The following is an 18,857-nucleotide window of genomic DNA, read 5'->3' as shown; positions in this document are numbered from 1 at the left end:
TATTGGCTTGTTGTATTTCCAAGTTTGGGAATGGCCATTACGACTTATGTTCTTGTTTCAGGAGATCAGCACAAGCAGACATGAGGTGAACAGTCTGTGCTCTGGAAATCTGTGACGTGGTGCAGGAGGTGCCTTCCTCGACGATGGATGCGATGGTTGCCACGTTGGCCTCCGGTCTTGTTGGACTGATGATGTGTCGCAAAGAAAGAGGAGGTCGTATTGATAAACATGGACAGTTATACAGTGGACTTGATAGTGATTGGTGCATACTGTTGGAGGGGGTTGTCCTTCCGGGGTCATGCCAGTTTAAAGTTTTTATTGGCTGCTGTTTATGTCAGTAAAGTGAAGAGAAGCATAATCCTCGCCTCCGTGTCCTTAATAGAATTGAAAATTCTTTGTCGCGTCTGCTAGACAATTTTTCATTCTCGCCAAATAAACAGAGAGCATTAGAACTTTTATTGACACTGGAGTCTAGACTATGAACAGATGGCCTGTATCAGCAAACTAGATTAAGGAATAAAGTTTATAGTAAAACTAAATCTGATTCCAAACCATCACACATAAGAACTCATAAAAACAGTCAATAGTCAAATTAGAAATGATGTATTAGCCCGCCAGCAAGGCTTGATTATACGTATAGGACCTTAGAGTAAAACTGGCTTTTGGAGTGTAGTGTAGCAGGTTTCCTGCTTATTACCACGTCTTAACTTCTGCAGTTGAGAGGGAGAAAAGGAAGCTTGTTGTCACTCTGTCACCAGTCTCGAGCAGGAGAAGAGTTTACAAACCAGTCACCCTAAAGGAATACATACCACTATCTCTAATTAAAGTTTATTCTCTTTTCCTCAAGTCTAATCTCTACACTGTCCTTTGGCAAAAAATGTTTTTATGTATATTAAACCAGGGTAAGTTAACTATTTAAATAATACTTACCTTAACTCTTATGGCCAATTCACAAGCTTACCTAAATACATTAAACTACATTCAAACCAACAGTTGTAAAATGTGCTTCCTTTACAGAATAGCCCACATGTTAATCCGAACCTCATCAACTGACAATGTTTATTATTTATTTTAACTAGTGGAATGAACATAAATAGATTTTAAAAACAAGGACATTTACCCAAACTTTAATAACCCTAACCTAAACCTTAACTCTCACCCTCAAACAATGATAAATAATTATTTCGTAATTCTATTTTAATCATTATTTTCAAATTACAACATAGATTCTTGCTCCACACCTCCAGGTCATTATACAAGCAAGAAAAATATGAAGGCAGTAGAGCTTTATCACAACGAAGGAATCCTTTCCTTTTGGCTTTCAGGAAGGATCTGAAATCATGGTTGTTCCCTCAGTAGTTTTTTTCCCCTTTTGTCTCTGTCCCATGCTCGCTTTGGGTTAAAAGCGCCGGGACACTCTTCGGAGTAGCCGCGCGCTATACAAAACACACCATAACATTAACAATAACAACTAAATAGAGAAATATGGTCATACAAAGTAATGACTAGGCTATCCTTTTGGTCCCTGTAATTCCTAACCAGAGTCCAAGGGTGTTTAAAGCCAGATTGCCCTGCAGGTATCACGGATGATCAACATAGGGTGGAGCTAGCAATCTCATGCATCATTTGAAAGAATGTTTTATTTCACGTTTCTCTTCATAGAGGGTGAGAAAAACGTTTACTTACACCTAATGACTGGATCTTTCACTACAATGAACATCCTGATAACCTTAGGCCTCCTAAGAGACTACAGTTTCAATTTCTGCCTGTGAGCTGCTCAGGAAGGTAGGTAGATAGGTAGAAAATAAGTTTATTTAGACAACTGTCCATAAAACATTCTAAAAAGCACAATTCAAATCAATAAAAAGGTCCCGTCTTACTACCCGACAACCCCTCGCATTATAATTCTTCATAAAATTCTATTTAACTGACTGTAAAAACCAAGCAATTACAACTGTCACAGCTAAATAGCGGATTTCTGATAACAACTCCACAGCTTTCCCCCTATGGAGAGTACCATATTTAAAAAATAGAGGTCTTAAAAACGTAATTCAATTTGATGAATAAAAAATCACAGTACATTAGTATATGCAGCAAGAACGATTCTACATTCATGGGGCAGGGGCAGAGGCCACTATTGTCCTGAACACAGGACCGTTTTGGACTGGATGAGTAAATTGACATCCCACCCTGACCCTTAAAACTACTATTAAATCTTGACAGGCAACTGGCTCGCAATAGGGGCTTCTGCTTAATATCATCCTGATGTGTGTCCCTGTTTAGGTTCCTCCTAAAGGTCAGACCCAAATATTTATATTGGTCAACTTGCTCCACCTCCCATGTATCTAAGTGCCAATTGAATTTCTTTACTTTTTTCCCAAAACCAAAACGTTGGTCTTTTCCAGGTTGATGCAAAGCTGTGTCTGCTAACTATAAGTTGCTAAAGCATCCAATTTCCTCTGCAGACCAATTGGAGTACCATCCAGTAATACCAAATCGTCTGCGTATAGCAGGCAGTTAATATGATGTTTCCCAACTTTGGGGGGAAAAAGCCTTGGATTGGGAGATAAAGGCAAAAAGGTCAGCTAAAAATAAACTAAAAAGCAGGGGTAGTAAAAGACACCCTTGCCGAAGGCCATTCTCAACGGAGATTCTTTGGGATAACTGACCTGACTTGTCTAGATCCACCTGAGCCCAATTACCAGAATGCAAGGATTGGAGTACACTCAGGAGGTTTAAAGGAAGCTCCCAGCCAACAATTTTCCCTCAAAGGATATCCCTATCCACAGAGTCAAAAGCTGTCCTGAAGTGTACAAAACAAAAGTACAGCCTTTGATTTACCTCCAGTGACTTCCGGATAAAGGCCCATAATGCAAACAGTGATCTATAGTGGAGTGACCCTCCAGAGAAAAAAAACTGTTCTATTGGTATTCTCTTGCTTTCAAGGACCCAGTCTTCTAGTTTGGATAAAATAATCTTAGAGAAGATCTTTAGTGAGATATCCAGGAGGCAAATAAGCCTATAATGTTTGAGGTCTGTACAACTCCCTTTTTAAAAAATAGATTTTACTATAGACCCCTTCCAAGAAAAAGTGTAAAAGCCAGACGTAGCAATCCAACTAAACAGGGAGGAATAAACCGTGGCCCACCAAACACCATTCGTCTTAATTATTACTACCAGGATATTATCGGGCCAGCAGCTCGGAAGAGCTTTACTTTCTCGATGACAGATTTTACTTCCTTAACTGATAACCAAGTGAATGGGAGTTTTTGCCTAGGAATTCTCTGGGATCTATCTGAACCAGAAGAACCACTATACAGGTCTGTCAAATAAGTAGCCCACTGCTCTTCTGGGATCACATAAAGAAGGGTACCCCTATTCGGAGCACTAAACTCGTTAACTTTTGTCCAAATGTTTTGCTGATACTTGGAGAGGATAATTCCCTGCATCTCCTCCCACTTATTATGGTAGAAGGCGGCTTTTTTCGCCTGCGCAAGAGATTTACATTGGAGTTTAATCTTAGCCAACTCCTGGGAGGCTAGAGAGCCTGGCTGTTGCCTAGCACTCCTGGCTCTCTGTCTCACCAATCGCTTGAGCTCTTGGTAGGTGGAATCAAACGAGCCCCCCTTTTGGGACGATGGTCTGCTCGTATACCCTTCCCACTTATGTTTACTGTGATACAACCCAAAACTTGGCATACAATTTTATTGTACAGCACATATCATCATCAAAATAGTTGGGGGAGATATCAATCTTCTCCTCTAATTGGCGGGCGGCTAACTGTTGGAGATTAATAGAGTCCAAGCGTGTTGAGAGCCTTTCAGAGGACATTCCTAAAGGCAATACCCTGTCAGCGGACCCTGGCTCGCACAAGTCAAGAACTGCAGTAGTTGCCCAATGATCACTACCCTCAAAATTTGCCACCTCATAAATCTGAAAAGGATTCAATTGCCAAAGGACGTAAATATATAGTCAATTAGGCCTGAGGACAGGCCCTGCCGGAAAGTTGCTGCTGCTGCTGGCAAATCATTTTTGAGTCTTCCATTTAAAATAAATCAGACCATGATCCGCCAACCACTGACTCAGAACTTTGGCCTCCTTTTTGATGACACCAGGACGAAACTGCGCTGGGGGGAGGTTATAAGATTCCAAAACTTCCTCCAGCTGAAGGTCCAACTGTTCGGGAAAGAGACGAGCATTGACATCTCCGGCCATTATTATGACTGCTTCGGGTTATTTTGCTAAAAGGTGCTGAAAAAGAAATTCAAATAGTTCCACCCACCCTTTCGTTTGTCAATGACCTTCTTTATGGACATAGACATTTATAGGAAGGAGGAAGTATCTAAGAATGTTATTTCTCAAGCTCAGTTCAACCACTGAAAAAGGCATGCCACTTGACACATTTATAACCTCCACACTGATCTCTTATTCACCCAAGTCGAAACTAGTTTCAGGACACCTGCAGATGCTCTCCCCTTACCCCGGCTCCGACATTTGCTATTCAGTACCACAAAGCCTCTTTGCTCCTTTCTTTCATAACACCCAAGGCCTGGTTCAAAGAGATTTTGTTGCGACTTACTATTGTAGTACTCCCGGTTTGCATAACTGGTTTACTCCTGAATTAAAGGAGTAAGTCAAGGGTAAGCCATGATTACTCTCCTGGCTTACCATTCCTGAAACTCAGGGGTAAACCAAGAGTACTACTATAGTAAGTCACACATTCTCAAAGCAAAAGCATAACGATTCTTTCATTTAAAAAATTGGTCTATTCTAGCTTGAGAATGTATCAAAATAATTTAAAGTCCATAGCCATGCTACTCTACTGAAGAGTCGTGCTCTGGCTAGGGGGAAGCTGTGTGACTATAGATGCCTCTGGTCAAAAATGAAGGTCTTGATATCAGAAAAAGTATGGTACTGTAACAGAATTTTTTTCAGAAATGTTCTTAGAAAGTGAACCGGATTTGGGTGTCTATGACTTTTTACACTGAAATGTGAAAAGCTTTGCACTGACAGCGCATTGATGATATAGTAAAGTTGTATTATTAAAATAAGAATCTCTAGCTGTAAAATAAGTATTTTCTTTAATTATATGGATTTAATAGAGATTTACAATCAAAGTGTGGAATGTCTCCCTCCCCCCATCCAGACAGAGGTTAAGCACTTCCAATGTAATAGTCCATGTCACAAAGGAGACAAGCACTGTTGTCGACAACAACTTAAACAAGGAACTCCATGGGAATGGACAGAGCCAGAAAGGATGGAGGAGGAGGAGATAAGAGGTCACTAAATGGTGGGAGACAAAAGGGAGTGGATGTGCCTGGAGACCATTCAGATGTGTGCAGGCCTATACAATACGGTGCCAATGAATAAATTAGTTATAAGCAAGGGTCATTCGTGTGCCGCATTCGTGAGATCTCAGCAACCTGAGACTCCAGATCGGAAGAGCTTTGCTGAACAGATTTGGCAGGAAATAGGCAGATACGGTTTCCAGCCCTGAGCTCTGTTTGCCTTTAACCTGCGAATGCTTCAAAAATGATTCCTGGGGATGCAAGCCAAAGTCCGGGGTAGTCTGCTATGAATATCCATGTAAGCATAATCGTACTATAGACAAATTGTTCCATATTCAGCACCTGGAACATTAATTTCGACCGAAGCCCAGCTCGGTAAGAAGATCTTGGAGGCCCTGGCGGAACCTTCACCTAGACATCTCCACTGGGCAGCATCTACTTAAGGAATTTATTTGTGATTGGTGGCCTGAAATTAAATCAAACGAAACTGAAGGACTGCGGGTTCTACATTACCAGTGGCCCTATTCTACTGGTCACACAGTTGCTGGACACATTTTAAGTGCAGCATCTCTTTTTCACAGAACATACCAGAATCTTCAGAAACCTACTCTGTAATGTCTGACCACTAGAATTATTTACTCCAAATTTCAGTTGTAATTACTGAATTTCATAATACTGTAAAATAACAGCAGTGCTGTATATTCTTATTTACCACAAACATGTGTTAACTTTATGTGGTACACATTCTTATTTTCACGTTTGAGCTATGCTGAGTGTTATTAGAAGAATAATTATCTGCATATTTCAGTGATTACACATTTTGGAAAGGACTTATTTCTAGGTGAGTTGCTTTATTTTATATTCAAACGCAATTGCTGAAAGGGAAATGACTGCATTTTATTTAGTAGTGAGCTTTCACCCAAAACTGTTCGCATTCCAATACACAAGTGCTACACCATAAACTTTGCGCTGAAGGCTGTATGTTAAGAAAATAAATATTGTTGCCATAAAACGTGCGACATTTGCCAGTACAGCACCAAGAGCAAAGTGATGCATTCAACGACCGTGCAAATTAAAAGCAGGGAGTTTGGAACAAACAATTCCCTTAATCTTAGATCAATTTTCATTTAACTTCTTGGCACTGCTATCTCTTGTTCTTGCTCCTTTATAAAGAGAATTCAAATTACAAGACTTGACTTGGATTCCATCATTCTGAGATGCACAAAATGGCTACTCTTAACATGAGCAGAATATTAATGTTATTTATTTAAAAACCTCAAACTGTTCAGTGCAAGGTTTTCAAGCACACGATGCTTCTCTCTTTTTAAGTGAGGACGACGCAGGGCACAAAGTGCTACCAGGCAGGAGGAAGGACTAGCCTGATGAAGACAAAAAAGCTGCATTTTGTGCGGTTTGGGGGAAATTGAGCATTAGAATACTAAAGACATCTAGAATGAATTAAGTCCTGAGGAAGCAAATGCACAATGGGCTAAGTTGGCTAACACATTTTGCAGTCACTGCTAGAGGAGAAGTGTTAACAAACAAAGAGACCCTTCCGACCTTCTGTTCTTTTTTAGGACAGAAGAGGAGATTCCAAGTGGCTGGTCTAATGTTTATTAGCGAGCAGAATTAAAGGTACAGATGAGCTATTTCATAACAGATCACAAGCAACACCAAAGCAAAGGCGCGCATCTCAGTACTGTCACAAACATCCAATCTACACATTCACACATTCATTCACCGTTCCACTCCAAATGGCGAGCACATAACACAGAACACACTCAAAACGGAAGGTGGACTTTCTGTCGCTCAGCGAGGAGCACTTCTGGATGAACCGAACGCCCACGGGCTTTATGGGCACTTAAGGACGAAAAGCATGATGGGAATCTAATAAGGAAGTGAGGCTCCCCGGGTAATGGACTACGCCATAGACTGCAAAGTCATCATTCTTCATGGCTGAGCCTCCTGGGCGGTGTCTGGGCCTGAAAGAAAGGCAGGGTCTGGCCTGACCGAAGCACACCAGTACTTGGAAGAAAAAAGTAAACACGTTATCGCCAGCGGGTGATGGTAACCTGAATTATTCATGCATCCTGGAAGGATGACTCTGCCTTGTCATGCAGCTGGAGAGCGAACCAGTGAAGCACGGGGTGCGCATGCGCATTCGCTCGCGCATGTTCTCTCTAATGGCCGCAGCATATGAAGGTGTTATTTATTCCCATCAAAGAAACTCCTATCGGGTCTTATCTTTGACTCATGGGACACCCCCGTCAAAGCTTCGTGTGTTATGCTGCAGCTTTGTTAGAGGCAGGAGCTATGCACACGACCGCAGAGCGCCAGCAATAATACTGGTTATCATCACGAGGCAGTAGAACAGAACTGAAGCTAACTCGAATCATATCACATGGACGATCTTGTTTAGTTGCATTAGTAAAATTAGAACCTCAACTAACTGTCAAATAAAATTGTATAACTTATCAGGTTTTCAAAGAGATTTAAAATCGGAATTCGGAGGGCACACCTCCATTCAGACAGATTAAGATCTTCCAGTTCCAATGCAATAGTCCATGTCGCTCATAAGCCATTCATGGAAATACTTCTCACCTAGTCCCCTTCCTTAAACTGCAGTGTTTAAATGTATCAACACATAACTGGCGGGGTCTCTAAAAAAAACATCAATTATTTAAAGCTAACCTCTGGATTAACATCACTAGATTCTACCAGTGGATCACTGGAACATTCACATGAATCTCTTCAAAGAAAATCTTTGACTGTCAACAGCTGGTTCAAAGGAAGGTGGCCAGACAATATCTGAATACTGTAAAAAGACCTTGTGAAAACTAGTCTGAAAGCACTCCATAGCATCCAGTGGAGTGAGTACAAGTCACTCACAGTGGTACTGATAGCCTTGAGTCCCCTATCCTTGGCACTCACAAGAGATCCCGCCCATGGGCCGGGACAGGACAACTGTTGAAAATGGGCACCACTGTATCCACCACTAGGACTCTGATGTGTACACACATTGCAGTGCCTTCATTAAATTCTTAAGAGATCTGAGAAGAGGAAGGGGCCCTTAGGACTGCCAGTAGACAAGTAGGGTTGAGGGTGTTTGACTCTGATGTCCTGGGGTCCATCATAACATGGCTCTGCAAACTGGGCCAAGTATAATCCTTTCAATGCTTGCCTCATGGTAGTGATGGCAGACAGACACAGGCTTCTCAGGGCGATAAAATGGCAGTGCTCGAGCACACTCAAACACTCTTTAGTGCAATAAAGGATTGTCCATCCAAGTGCTTTACTTTTAAGAAGGAAAGAACTTTAATGCACACTAGAACTAAACACTACACATACAACATGAACAAGATGCCATTTAGTATCTTGGGTGCTCAATTTTGTCGGGATCATTTCTCACTCTTGGCCAAAGTCTCCTCTTATAGTCCAGGCGGTTCCCTCCCTGGATCGGTCATGTGTGATTAGGCTCAGGGGAGGATTTCTGCTTTACTGTCTTACTGTGCAGTGTCTCTCACAGTTTACTTTCTCACCAAGCAAAATACTCAATCCATATTTGGGTCAGTGCACTTGGGCAGTCAACCAGTTCCACCTCCACTCACCTTGTCTCCAGTTTATGAGAGAGCATGAGCTGCCAATTCTTGTCAGGGATTCCTCTGGTGGTCATGTACTTCACAGAGGCAGCAGCTCTGTGTTATGGGGACTGAGGTGGCTCTTCTCAGGCAGGGCAGAGGTGGCTGTTCTAGGAGACACTGTATCACACATGGGCTAGGTCAGCAAGTGCAAAAAGATCAGTGCATGCCACTTGAGTCGGATGGGTCTGGGCAGCTGCGGCCCCATATCCGCCAGGGATAGTGCAACTTCTTTGCTAGCACAGTAGCTCAGGTGCATGTCACTGAGGATCACAGGACCAACAGGGCTCCAACGATCTTTGGTCATGCTGCATGGTTCCCGCCAGGAACCTCGGTGGGGGGGTGAAGAGGAGTCTGCTGCTTGCCGACTCTGGCGCATGGAGATCGCTTTCCGCTGTCGTCTTCTTCTGACAAGCCCTACCATTGTGCAGTCACACTGCAACTTGATCCTCCTGGACAGTCGCTCCTCCTGCAGGATGAGCTGGCTCCTTCCCACTCTCAGCAGGCAGGCAGGCTGCATGACAGGTGAACATCTTTAACTACTCTATCAACTCTGGAAAGCTGACGGACACCAGCTCTGGTTGCACAAGAACCCTCTAAGTATTTTGCACAGTACTCTCCTCCGTTGACACCGAGAATGTGGACCAGGAACAACAAGTTTGTCAGTGGGTCCTACTTTATATAGTAAAAGTAGAAGGAGAAATTGGTGCATTTTCCCCACTTTCGGAACCAGTTTGAAGTAGCTCTCAGTTTAAGCGCCTTTTAAAGGCTACTCTCCAGACATAGCCTTTGTGGAGAATGATCCTCCGCACAGCAGGATTGTCTTCAGCCTGGAGCACCCACAGCAGAGACACAGGGATGAAAGGTTCTGCACTGGGCTGCCATCAGCAAGACTGAAGAATGTGATCAGGGTAAGACAAAAGGCTGGGCCTCATCTAAGGGGTTCCCTTCAACTTGCACACTAGAGTCTGCAGTCCCACCCCTCACATCCACCATCTACAAAGTGATAGTGCTTCAGGAAGACCAATCAGCTTCTTCCTGCTCAGCAAAATGTCTAACTGAACTTCTAAAAGGAGCATGGTCTCCTCATTCCTCACTTCAGTGTCTAGGTCTCCTCATTCCAGCTTCAGCAATGTAAGCAAACTGACTGTGAAAACAACCTCACCTCCACCTTGTACCGCAAGTCAGGTGTGAGGCATCCAAAGTGGATCCCACAGGCCTCCATTATTCTGGCTCACTTACACACACTATACATGTACAGTTCGCCACATACACAAAACATATACTTGGGATGTGAGCGCTAGGATCTGGGTAGCTGCATAAAGACAGAACTGTATACATGAGAAACCTGTACATGTCTAGATAGATACATTACAAGGAGTACAGATGCTTTCTTTTTTTGGACTAATGACAACAAAAGCCCTTTCTGATTAATGCGAAAAAGGAAGCACTCTCCTTTTTAAATGTTTACGAGTCTATGTACTGCCTACTGATGTTCCTACTGGCTATATGTGTAGAATTAGAAGGAAGCTTAACACATACATATTCACCTGTCATGTCTATTCATCGTTTAACATCATTCATGGGAATTTTATCATTTTGACAGATTTTTTCTCTCTGATGCTCTCTACATCACACCCGCAACACTAGATTTTGTAATGTAATGTGGATATGCCCCTGTCATCTTTCACTTCCGTCTCTTTCTAATCCCCTCTTTGCCCTCTGTCCTGGTCTATATGCTTTGCTAACTGACAGGGAATAAAATAATGCACACTTAAAACACCAATCACTGCCAAGAGTTTAATATTTTTGTCATTTAATGCAATGCTTCTGATATTTTCAACATGAATTACTATAAAGGTTGTCAAAATGTAAAAAACACACAAAAAAAGTATTCCCCAGAAGGATTGGTTAGGCGGATGCATTAGCCACATAGACCGAAAGACAGGAACAGGCGGCGTAAAAACTCACTGCGGGCAGGGTGAGGGGATCTTGCTTCCGCTGACCATCTTCTGCTGCACATTGATCGGACTCCTGAGGCAGTGCCTGGCATATTTCAAAGTCAGTGTGGCCTAGATCCTGCAAGTACTGGTATAGGGGAGAGTTCTGAAACAGAAGAGGAGGACACACAGTGAAGAAACTCCGCCAGCCTACCTAATCATTACTTCTGGAAACAGTCGTCTATGTTCAAATACGGTATCAGATTACTGAACACAGTATCACATGATGCTAGCTTTCTTTAGAAGACCGACTGGCCACTGTTTTCACAAACTGTATTCTAACATAGTGCAAGGAGTTAAGTTTTTTGTTCATTTTTACAAAGGTGCAAAATGCTTACCCATACTATATGTACATGCACACACATCTATTTTTCTAAAACTAAAGATCATATGGTAAAACTTTTCCACCCACCAGCTTTATAAAGTTTACTGTGCCTCGGTGCAATCCTATGATTTATTGCAGTACACCAATTCCTCAAGAGTATTCTTTTTGAGTTAGTATTTCAACCTGGCAGATTGTGTTGCTATATTTGCACTATCGCCATTATTAAGGTCGAGAGTACCAGGCAGCGCGGGCTCTCTGGCTGCAAAAGACCTAGTGTGGGCTTACCAAGAACATACAGGGATTTTCGTCCAGCACATTGCTGATCATTGGTTGGCTTTACTGTGACTCATTTGCTTACTTCTTATTTAGTGGTTCCATCGTGTCCATATTGTGTTTGAACCTCCCCTGGAACACAGCTTTTTTACCATCTCTCTGATTGGCTGGACTCTATCCTTCTGCTGCTCACTTTTAAGAAAAGTTGTTTTTCTTTTAGTTCATGGTCGATAAGAGTGCATGTGTTTTCCAGCTCTCTCCTTCTGTTCCTCAGGTGCTCCCCCAAATGCCCACCCTCCCAGTGCTCGATGTTCCGCTCTCATTTACTTCTCCCCTCCCTTGCAATCTGGAGTCATTCTCACACTGTTGTGCTTCTCTTCCACACCCAGTGCTGTTGTCACTTGTGCGTGTGATTCTCAATCTCTCATGTTCTTCTCTTTCAACACCTTGCGTACCATGTTCTTCTCTCCCCCAACTACCCATGCACTGTGTTCTTCTCTCCACGGGGGTTCTCTCCCTGCTCCTCCGAAGTCTCTCCCTAGTGCAATGCGTTTCCTCTTCATGCCCCACTTACCACCCAACGCCTGTGGTCACTTTTCTCATTTAAGCACAAATAAAAAAAAAACAAGTATTCATTCTTTGTATATACCGACCCCAGAGGCGTCTGCCATTTTGGATTGGCAAATAAAAAATGAAAGTAAATGGTGCCTGCTTCAATCCACAGGGGTGCGCATGCGTTCTGATGCATGCACGTACATGTCATTGGACATGCAAGCGCCAGTGGAAAGAGGTGACCACCAGCAACGGTTATATCATCACCCCTTTATTTACTCAATTTTTGACATTGCAGCATAGCGTAAGTGAAAATGTTTGATTCTACAGAGCATCACACAAAAGCAGTGGTAAAGCCACCCTGGTAAGGTTTCAACATGAAACGCACATGCACCACCACCTAAAAACATTCTGTAGTCAATCATTTACAACGGCAAAACTTTGTGATCAGATCTGTTTATTTAAACACCAAATTTCAACTCAAAGACCGTAGAATGTTATAATGTCAGACTAGTTTTTTAAGGCAGACTAGTTTTCAAACTATTTGCCGATATACTTTTTTGCATTTGAGATGTGTGATCAATAATTAAGTGCCTGCAAATACAGAATTCTCACAAGTTGTATCTGGCCGGGTGCTGTAGATCTTCAATAGCATCTGTAGGTATATAGTAGAGTGGAGTGGCGAGGCATAGAGTAGAATGGCGTAGAGTACAGTGGAGGGTCGTATGGTAGATCGGAGGGGCGTATGGTAGAGTGGGGCGGGGTAGAATAGAGTGGCACATTGTAGAGGAGCATAGCAGAGTGGAGTGGCACGGAGTGGAGTGGCGCGGAGTGGGATGGAGTGGAATGGGGTAGAGTGGCGCAGAGTAGTACAGTTGTTGTAATTAAGTAAATATAAGGTCGATAGAGATAGCAGATATGGTGAAAGCAACATAAATAAGAAGCCATGTGCCTGTATTATAAGTCGGAAATCATACTTCATGTCCAGGAACAATACAGAAAGGCTAATAAACAAAAATCTGTTGCAAAAAGATGAGGAACAACAAAGACAAGAAAGAACACCTATTGGTCCATGCTCCAAGGAGGGGATAAAAAGGACGAACGAAAACCCTACGGGAGCTAAGTAATCAAAAGATTTTGAATGAGAGTGACAGCGTAAACAACTATAAATAGTATGCTGTGGGCGGGTTTTAAGCCTACGGAATTGTAAACAATATGTCTCGCAGCACAGTGCATGTACTGCATAGGCGAGACCTAAAAGCACTTCTCCCAAACGTCATTAATTCATAGCATGTACGGTAAGAGAAGGCTGCTTAGTCACATTCTTCAAACCACGAGCTGTCAGGGGCAAAGTGATCATGGGCACGTGAAAGGAATAATACAGATGTGGTAGGTTCCGGATAAATAGAATTTTTCAATGAAATACATTTAGGACCACCAACCTGTGTAAGCAGGAACTTCAAGAACAAGAGAATACTTCTATACTATGGAAGCCGACCAAGTCATCACAGACTCATTACAGACTCATTACAGCCTTTGAACCATGCTATGAACTCCCTGCTCAGTTACACCCTTCACCAAAGGCATCGGATGGCAATCTACACTCCTGCAGGGCCTTGCAGCACCACCACACTATAAGGCAAGGGCTGGAGGTTTCTGAGACAAGACTTTCAAAACATGATCAACTCTCCTTATAATCAGGTAAAGAGATGATGTTGCGAATACTCACCAATTTCTTTGACATCTCTCTACACAATCGCAAGCATAGACCCAGTTTCCTTTGCAATATTTAACAACGGGCAAATAATGCAAAGCGCATTGTATACACAGCAAGTTAAACATGAAAGAGTAGCTGCTCCTGAAGGCAAGTGGAAGAAACATGATTATATAGATCCAAACTGGCCCTCAGGCACACTATAATGGAACAACTTACGACCTGAGAAACAATATTTTCGACTTCGCCAATAAGGCACAAAGACTGCTTCATTGCGGAGTAGGCTTGAAGTCGTTATAAACATCTGAGCCCCAGTTCCCGGGCTGGGAACTTCAGTTTAAGATGACACTAAGCACTTGGCACCCCTGCCCCACAGAACAATTTCAACCCCCTAAATCCACATCAGTACTTTCTACTTCTTTCACTATCATAAAAACTTCTATGTGGTCAATAAGTTAATTCCATAAACGTGCCACCATTAATAGAATGTGAACCGTCTACTCTTTCGACAAACATGGAGTGGTTTTAAACGTAATTAACCTCTCTCATCGCTTTTATTCCTGTGTTAGGTAATGTAACCTGAACTATATACAGCGTTAATAAAATATTAACGGAGGCATGAATTTCAAAAAACTAAAAATGTTGTTTGAGAGAATTTTGTGAATCAATATTATTGGCCATTTTATATAGTGCATACCACACGGGGTCTTATCAGTTGCGATGGCACTATACATGCTGTCATTAGGCAACACATTTGGTTATTATTTCACCAATCTAGAAAAGATGAAATGTAGAGTATATTACTGTAGCTCAAACTGATGACCTACAAGACAGACAGACAGACATGCACACATAGACAGACAGACAGGCAGGCCGGACTTCATACCTAGGTAGGCTCATATCTATGCAATCATATTTTCATACCCAAGTTGGTTCATATCCAGGTAATCAGGACCTCGAGGATGAGGACAGATCAGGTACTAGAAGCATTCCAGATTTCTCAGTCTTCCTTTCTTTTCTGAACAGTGTCACCAGAGAGAGGCGGTGTGATTCAATGAGGTCTTACAGATGTTGCTACTACCTACTCTACAAATGCCTTTCAATCGGATGCAAGAACAGCACAAGTAGATCTGGGAGGGCAAGCGGAGGAGTCTCTTTGTTGTCGTGATACGGATGGCTTTTTTGTACTAAACGTCCACTGCTCTGTGACAGGTGGGTGGCAGGCCTGTGATGGACACAGACAAGATCTAAATGCTGCAGGTTAGACGGCATCCCTGGGTACCAGATCCAGCAATGGTGGATAAATGCTTAATCGAGGGGATAACATAGTTCATCTGTGCACAGGTGCAACTTCACATGACAAAAGTTGTTACATTAGAGCGTGTGTGTGCACATTTAACTTCCTTAATGGAACATGAAGAAAGACATAATACCCTTTGTGCTGGAAATTTGACGGTTCTACATGGTCACCCCGATTTGATGGTAGAGTGTGTGCATCGTCATAAAAGAATATACATACTATTCCTCACCGCATGAGTCATTTACAAGACTGGACTAATGGTTATCCTCTCAGCAGATGAGAACTTGGGCTACCGAGATTGTGCACTTGCCTCGCACATTTTCTGATCACTCCCCAGTTAGGTTGAAGCTCACACTCCCCAGTTCACGGCTGCGCCAGACACGGTGGAGATTTCCAGCAGACTCCTTATTAAACCCAGTGTTCTACCATGGATTAAAAATGGGTATACTGAAATACTTTAAGTTGAATAAAGATTCTGTGGCAGAATATGTCACGAGCTGGGAGGCATTTAAAGCCTATATCAGTGGGATGACAATAGCAAAACACGCAGGCGAGCTTGCAGAACACTAACTAAAGCTCACACAAATGGGGCGCCTTATGCACAGACACCAAGGATCAGCACCAGCTGCTTCAGCAATACTGAGTAACATTGGTTAACTTGTACGCTCCGTTTGAAGATGACCCTGTTCCATTTAACAAACTGTTTTTATCCTTAGCAAGTGCTGAGGAATGACTGATTACTGGAGGTGATTTTCATTTTCTACAGCAGCCAGGCCTCGACTCCTCATTTAGCAAAAAAGATGCAGCTGAAGCCTTAAACTACAAAGAGCTTTGGGGAATACCCGAAAACAGTGGGGCTGATCGATCCTTAGAGGTAGACGCTGCTCCTAGTCTGGGAGGATTTGCCGCGATAAAGGACTTGTGCAGTGCCCGAGTGATGAGCTTGTGGTGCACATTGGTGGTGTGCAGCTCCCATCCCAGGCTGTGGCTGCCAGACATGCTGGACCCTGAGGGATGAGTCTGACCTTTGGAGGGGCATACACCTCCTAGAACATGAGAGGAGCGGCGATAGTTGTGCAGAGTTGCGTTTCTGGACCTCAGCCTCAAGCTCCCCTTTGTACCCTATCACTGCTTAGTGCACGCTATACGCCGTATTGCGTGCACTCTCTTACCTGCCTGGTTACGATATAGAGGACCTGCTCATGCCCCCTGGTGCTGGGGTGTGGGGGGCTGGACTGACAGGGCGTTGCGAGCCCTCGGCGGCCGTGGGATTGTGGTCCACCCGGCTCTCTCCATCAGGACACCACCCCAAATGAGGACGGGATTGCTCTCTATTGCTTCAATTGAGTTATTTGTCAGCCTGCTCCTGCCCTCGGTGGTAGCCCAGGGAGTGGCAGGGCCCGAAGACAGCTTTGGAATTACCCGACTTGCTGCTGTACGAGGGAAACAGTTAGGCGGCCGCCCCGAACCCCAGTGGGATCCACAAGGTGAATTCTGCCCACTCTACATTACTAGCCTCTGCACTGCGGCGATCCCGGGCCTCGCCACCTACTCAAGTACTGTGCGTGCTGAACTGTACTCCAGTGTCTGGTCGATCTCCTCCGCACCCGGTTCGACCTACCTGAGAGAATGGGGAAATCTAAACTCTCATTCAACAACCAACGACAGACACAAGCCATTGAGATGCCCCTTGGAGACGTGCAGGGGCATCCTGGGGGGTCGGGGTTGGGAGCATGCCCCCAGATCTCGATATACGCGCCATGTTCCTGGACTTAAAGCAGCGCTTGACAGCAACTGATAACAAAATTGATCTTCCTGCTGATAGATTTGATCGGCTGAAGGAAAAGGTTGATCAGCACGATGACCATGTCAACCAACTGGAACGCCGCACGTCAGATGCAAAGGATGATCACTCTGCAAACAGGGAAAAGCTCCTGCATAAGGAAAAAGTACTTGAGGAAGTACGGAATTAGAATGAAGATTTAGAAGCTTGTTCCCATTTGAACAATTTGTGCATTTTTGTTGTGCCAGAATCAACTGATATGGGCAGAATAGAAGATTATGTAGAGGAAATGCTGGTACACACTTTGCTTCTTTTTTATCTCCCATACTAACAGTCAAAAGGGCCCACAGATCTCTTGGCCTCCGACCACCATCGGCACTTCGCCTTACCCATCATTGCCCGATTATTAGGGAGCGAAGACCTCTGCATTATAAGGGAACTGAGATTGCCATGATTCCAGATTTCACGCTGTCCGTGCAAGCTGCGCGCAGAGACTTTTTGCAATCAAACGCACCCTGCGGAGCACAGACGTTAGATACTCGCTTCTGTATCCTGCAAAACTTCAAGTATCTCATGCAGGCAAAAAACTCATTTTCACAGACCCCAAGAAACCCACTAAGGACGCCAAAACCATCACACGGAAAGCAGCTGGGTCACCCCTGAGAAGTGGAGTGCAAGACTAGATGCATCTTAGTGAAACCGATTACGTTTGGGCCACTTTGCAGATGGGGGTGTTGCAGGCCGCCATCCTTTGGCCCTGGGTGTGGGGCAAATTACTGCAGATGGGCCTTCCCGTAGGGGCTTCTCTCCTGCATCTGGAGACAGGCGGCAGTGGATCGTATGCCGCTCTTGCCTGCGATTCAGACTCCGGTTGCCACCCGGCAAGCACCAAGTTGCTCTGATGAACCACAGTGTCTCCACGTTTGACTCCTCTGGCCACTCAGCTACTTGTAGTTGGGAAGTGTGCCGGTCTCCTAGTTCACCCATACGGGAAGATTGCAAGAAATGTATAATCTCAATACTGTTGGGGTTATTTTGACGGGGTGGATGTTGCATTTGGCCCAATTGGGGGTAAAATGGGCATTGAATCTGTAGGTTTTTGTGGGGGTTCTATGTGGCAACCTGGCTGCTAACGGTTCTTGTTGTTTTCCTTTTAGGTGTCAGTCAGCCAGTACTGCTATTAGCCATTTCATGCGATTTAAAGGGAAACACTTATTGATCTTATATCCCAGTACTAAACTATCATGGGGTCAATTAAAGTAATAACGTGGAATGTTTGCGGCCTTAATGACCATTGTAAGACGTGCCAGGTCTTTGCGTAGTTACAAAGACACTCCATAGATATCTGCTTGGCGACACGCTGCACGGCGATCCGGGTGTGTGGGAAAACAGCACGCATCTTATTACTTTAACTACGGCCGTGGAGTGGCTCTCTTCAATTAGAGGGGGTTACCATTAAGCATGCACCGTGTTATATGTGACACGCAGGGAAGATTATTTTTCTCATTTACAGTATTCTGCTGGACAATCCAGTCTAATTTCTCTCTGTATACAGCCCCAACACTGATGACCCCCTGTTCTACACCAAAGTATGGAGCCTGGCTTGGACGCTGGGTCCTGGTGCAACTCTATAGGGAGGGGATTTCAATGTGGTGCTCAATCTGGAGATGGATAGATCTGGTGACTCCAGAAGTCCTAAGCTCCGAGCAGCGACCCATCTGCGACTTATGGAACATTTTCCCCTCATAGACCTCTGCCGCTCCCGACATGCTGAACAAATGGAGGGAACCTGCATATTATTGGCGCATGCTCCGAAGTCACAAATAGACTACTGGCTGGGATTGCGGGACATGCTCGCCAGGGCGGTCCAGATTTCCCATTTACCAAGAACGCTCTCTGATCAGGCTCCCGTTCTGTTGGAGCTTGTACTCCCAGATAGTTCTCCTAGTGCTATTAGTGGAAACTTCCACCTGGAGCCCTGAGC

The 18,857-nt window shown here is 43.9% G+C and overlaps 1 protein-coding gene across 2 annotated transcripts in view; it reads right to left on the bottom strand.

Moving 5' to 3' along the window:
- The window catches only part of VEZT (vezatin, adherens junctions transmembrane protein), a 197,753-nt gene that overhangs the window by 98,638 nt on the left and 80,258 nt on the right, over positions 1–18,857 (bottom strand). For both annotated transcript variants that reach the window (XM_086919066.1, XM_086919067.1), the window contains exon 2: positions 10,898–11,032. In XM_086919066.1, the coding sequence (XP_086775192.1) occupies positions 10,898–11,032 (135 nt within the window). The remainder of the gene's footprint in view (positions 1–10,897; positions 11,033–18,857) is intronic.

This window comes from Lissotriton vulgaris, chromosome 1_1 (assembly GCF_964263255.1).
Source record: "Lissotriton vulgaris chromosome 1_1, aLisVul1.2, whole genome shotgun sequence".
NCBI lineage: Eukaryota > Metazoa > Chordata > Amphibia > Caudata > Salamandridae > Lissotriton > Lissotriton vulgaris.
The sequence above is the reverse complement of the archived record's forward strand: the minus strand, read 5'-3'. Positions and strand labels throughout refer to the sequence as shown.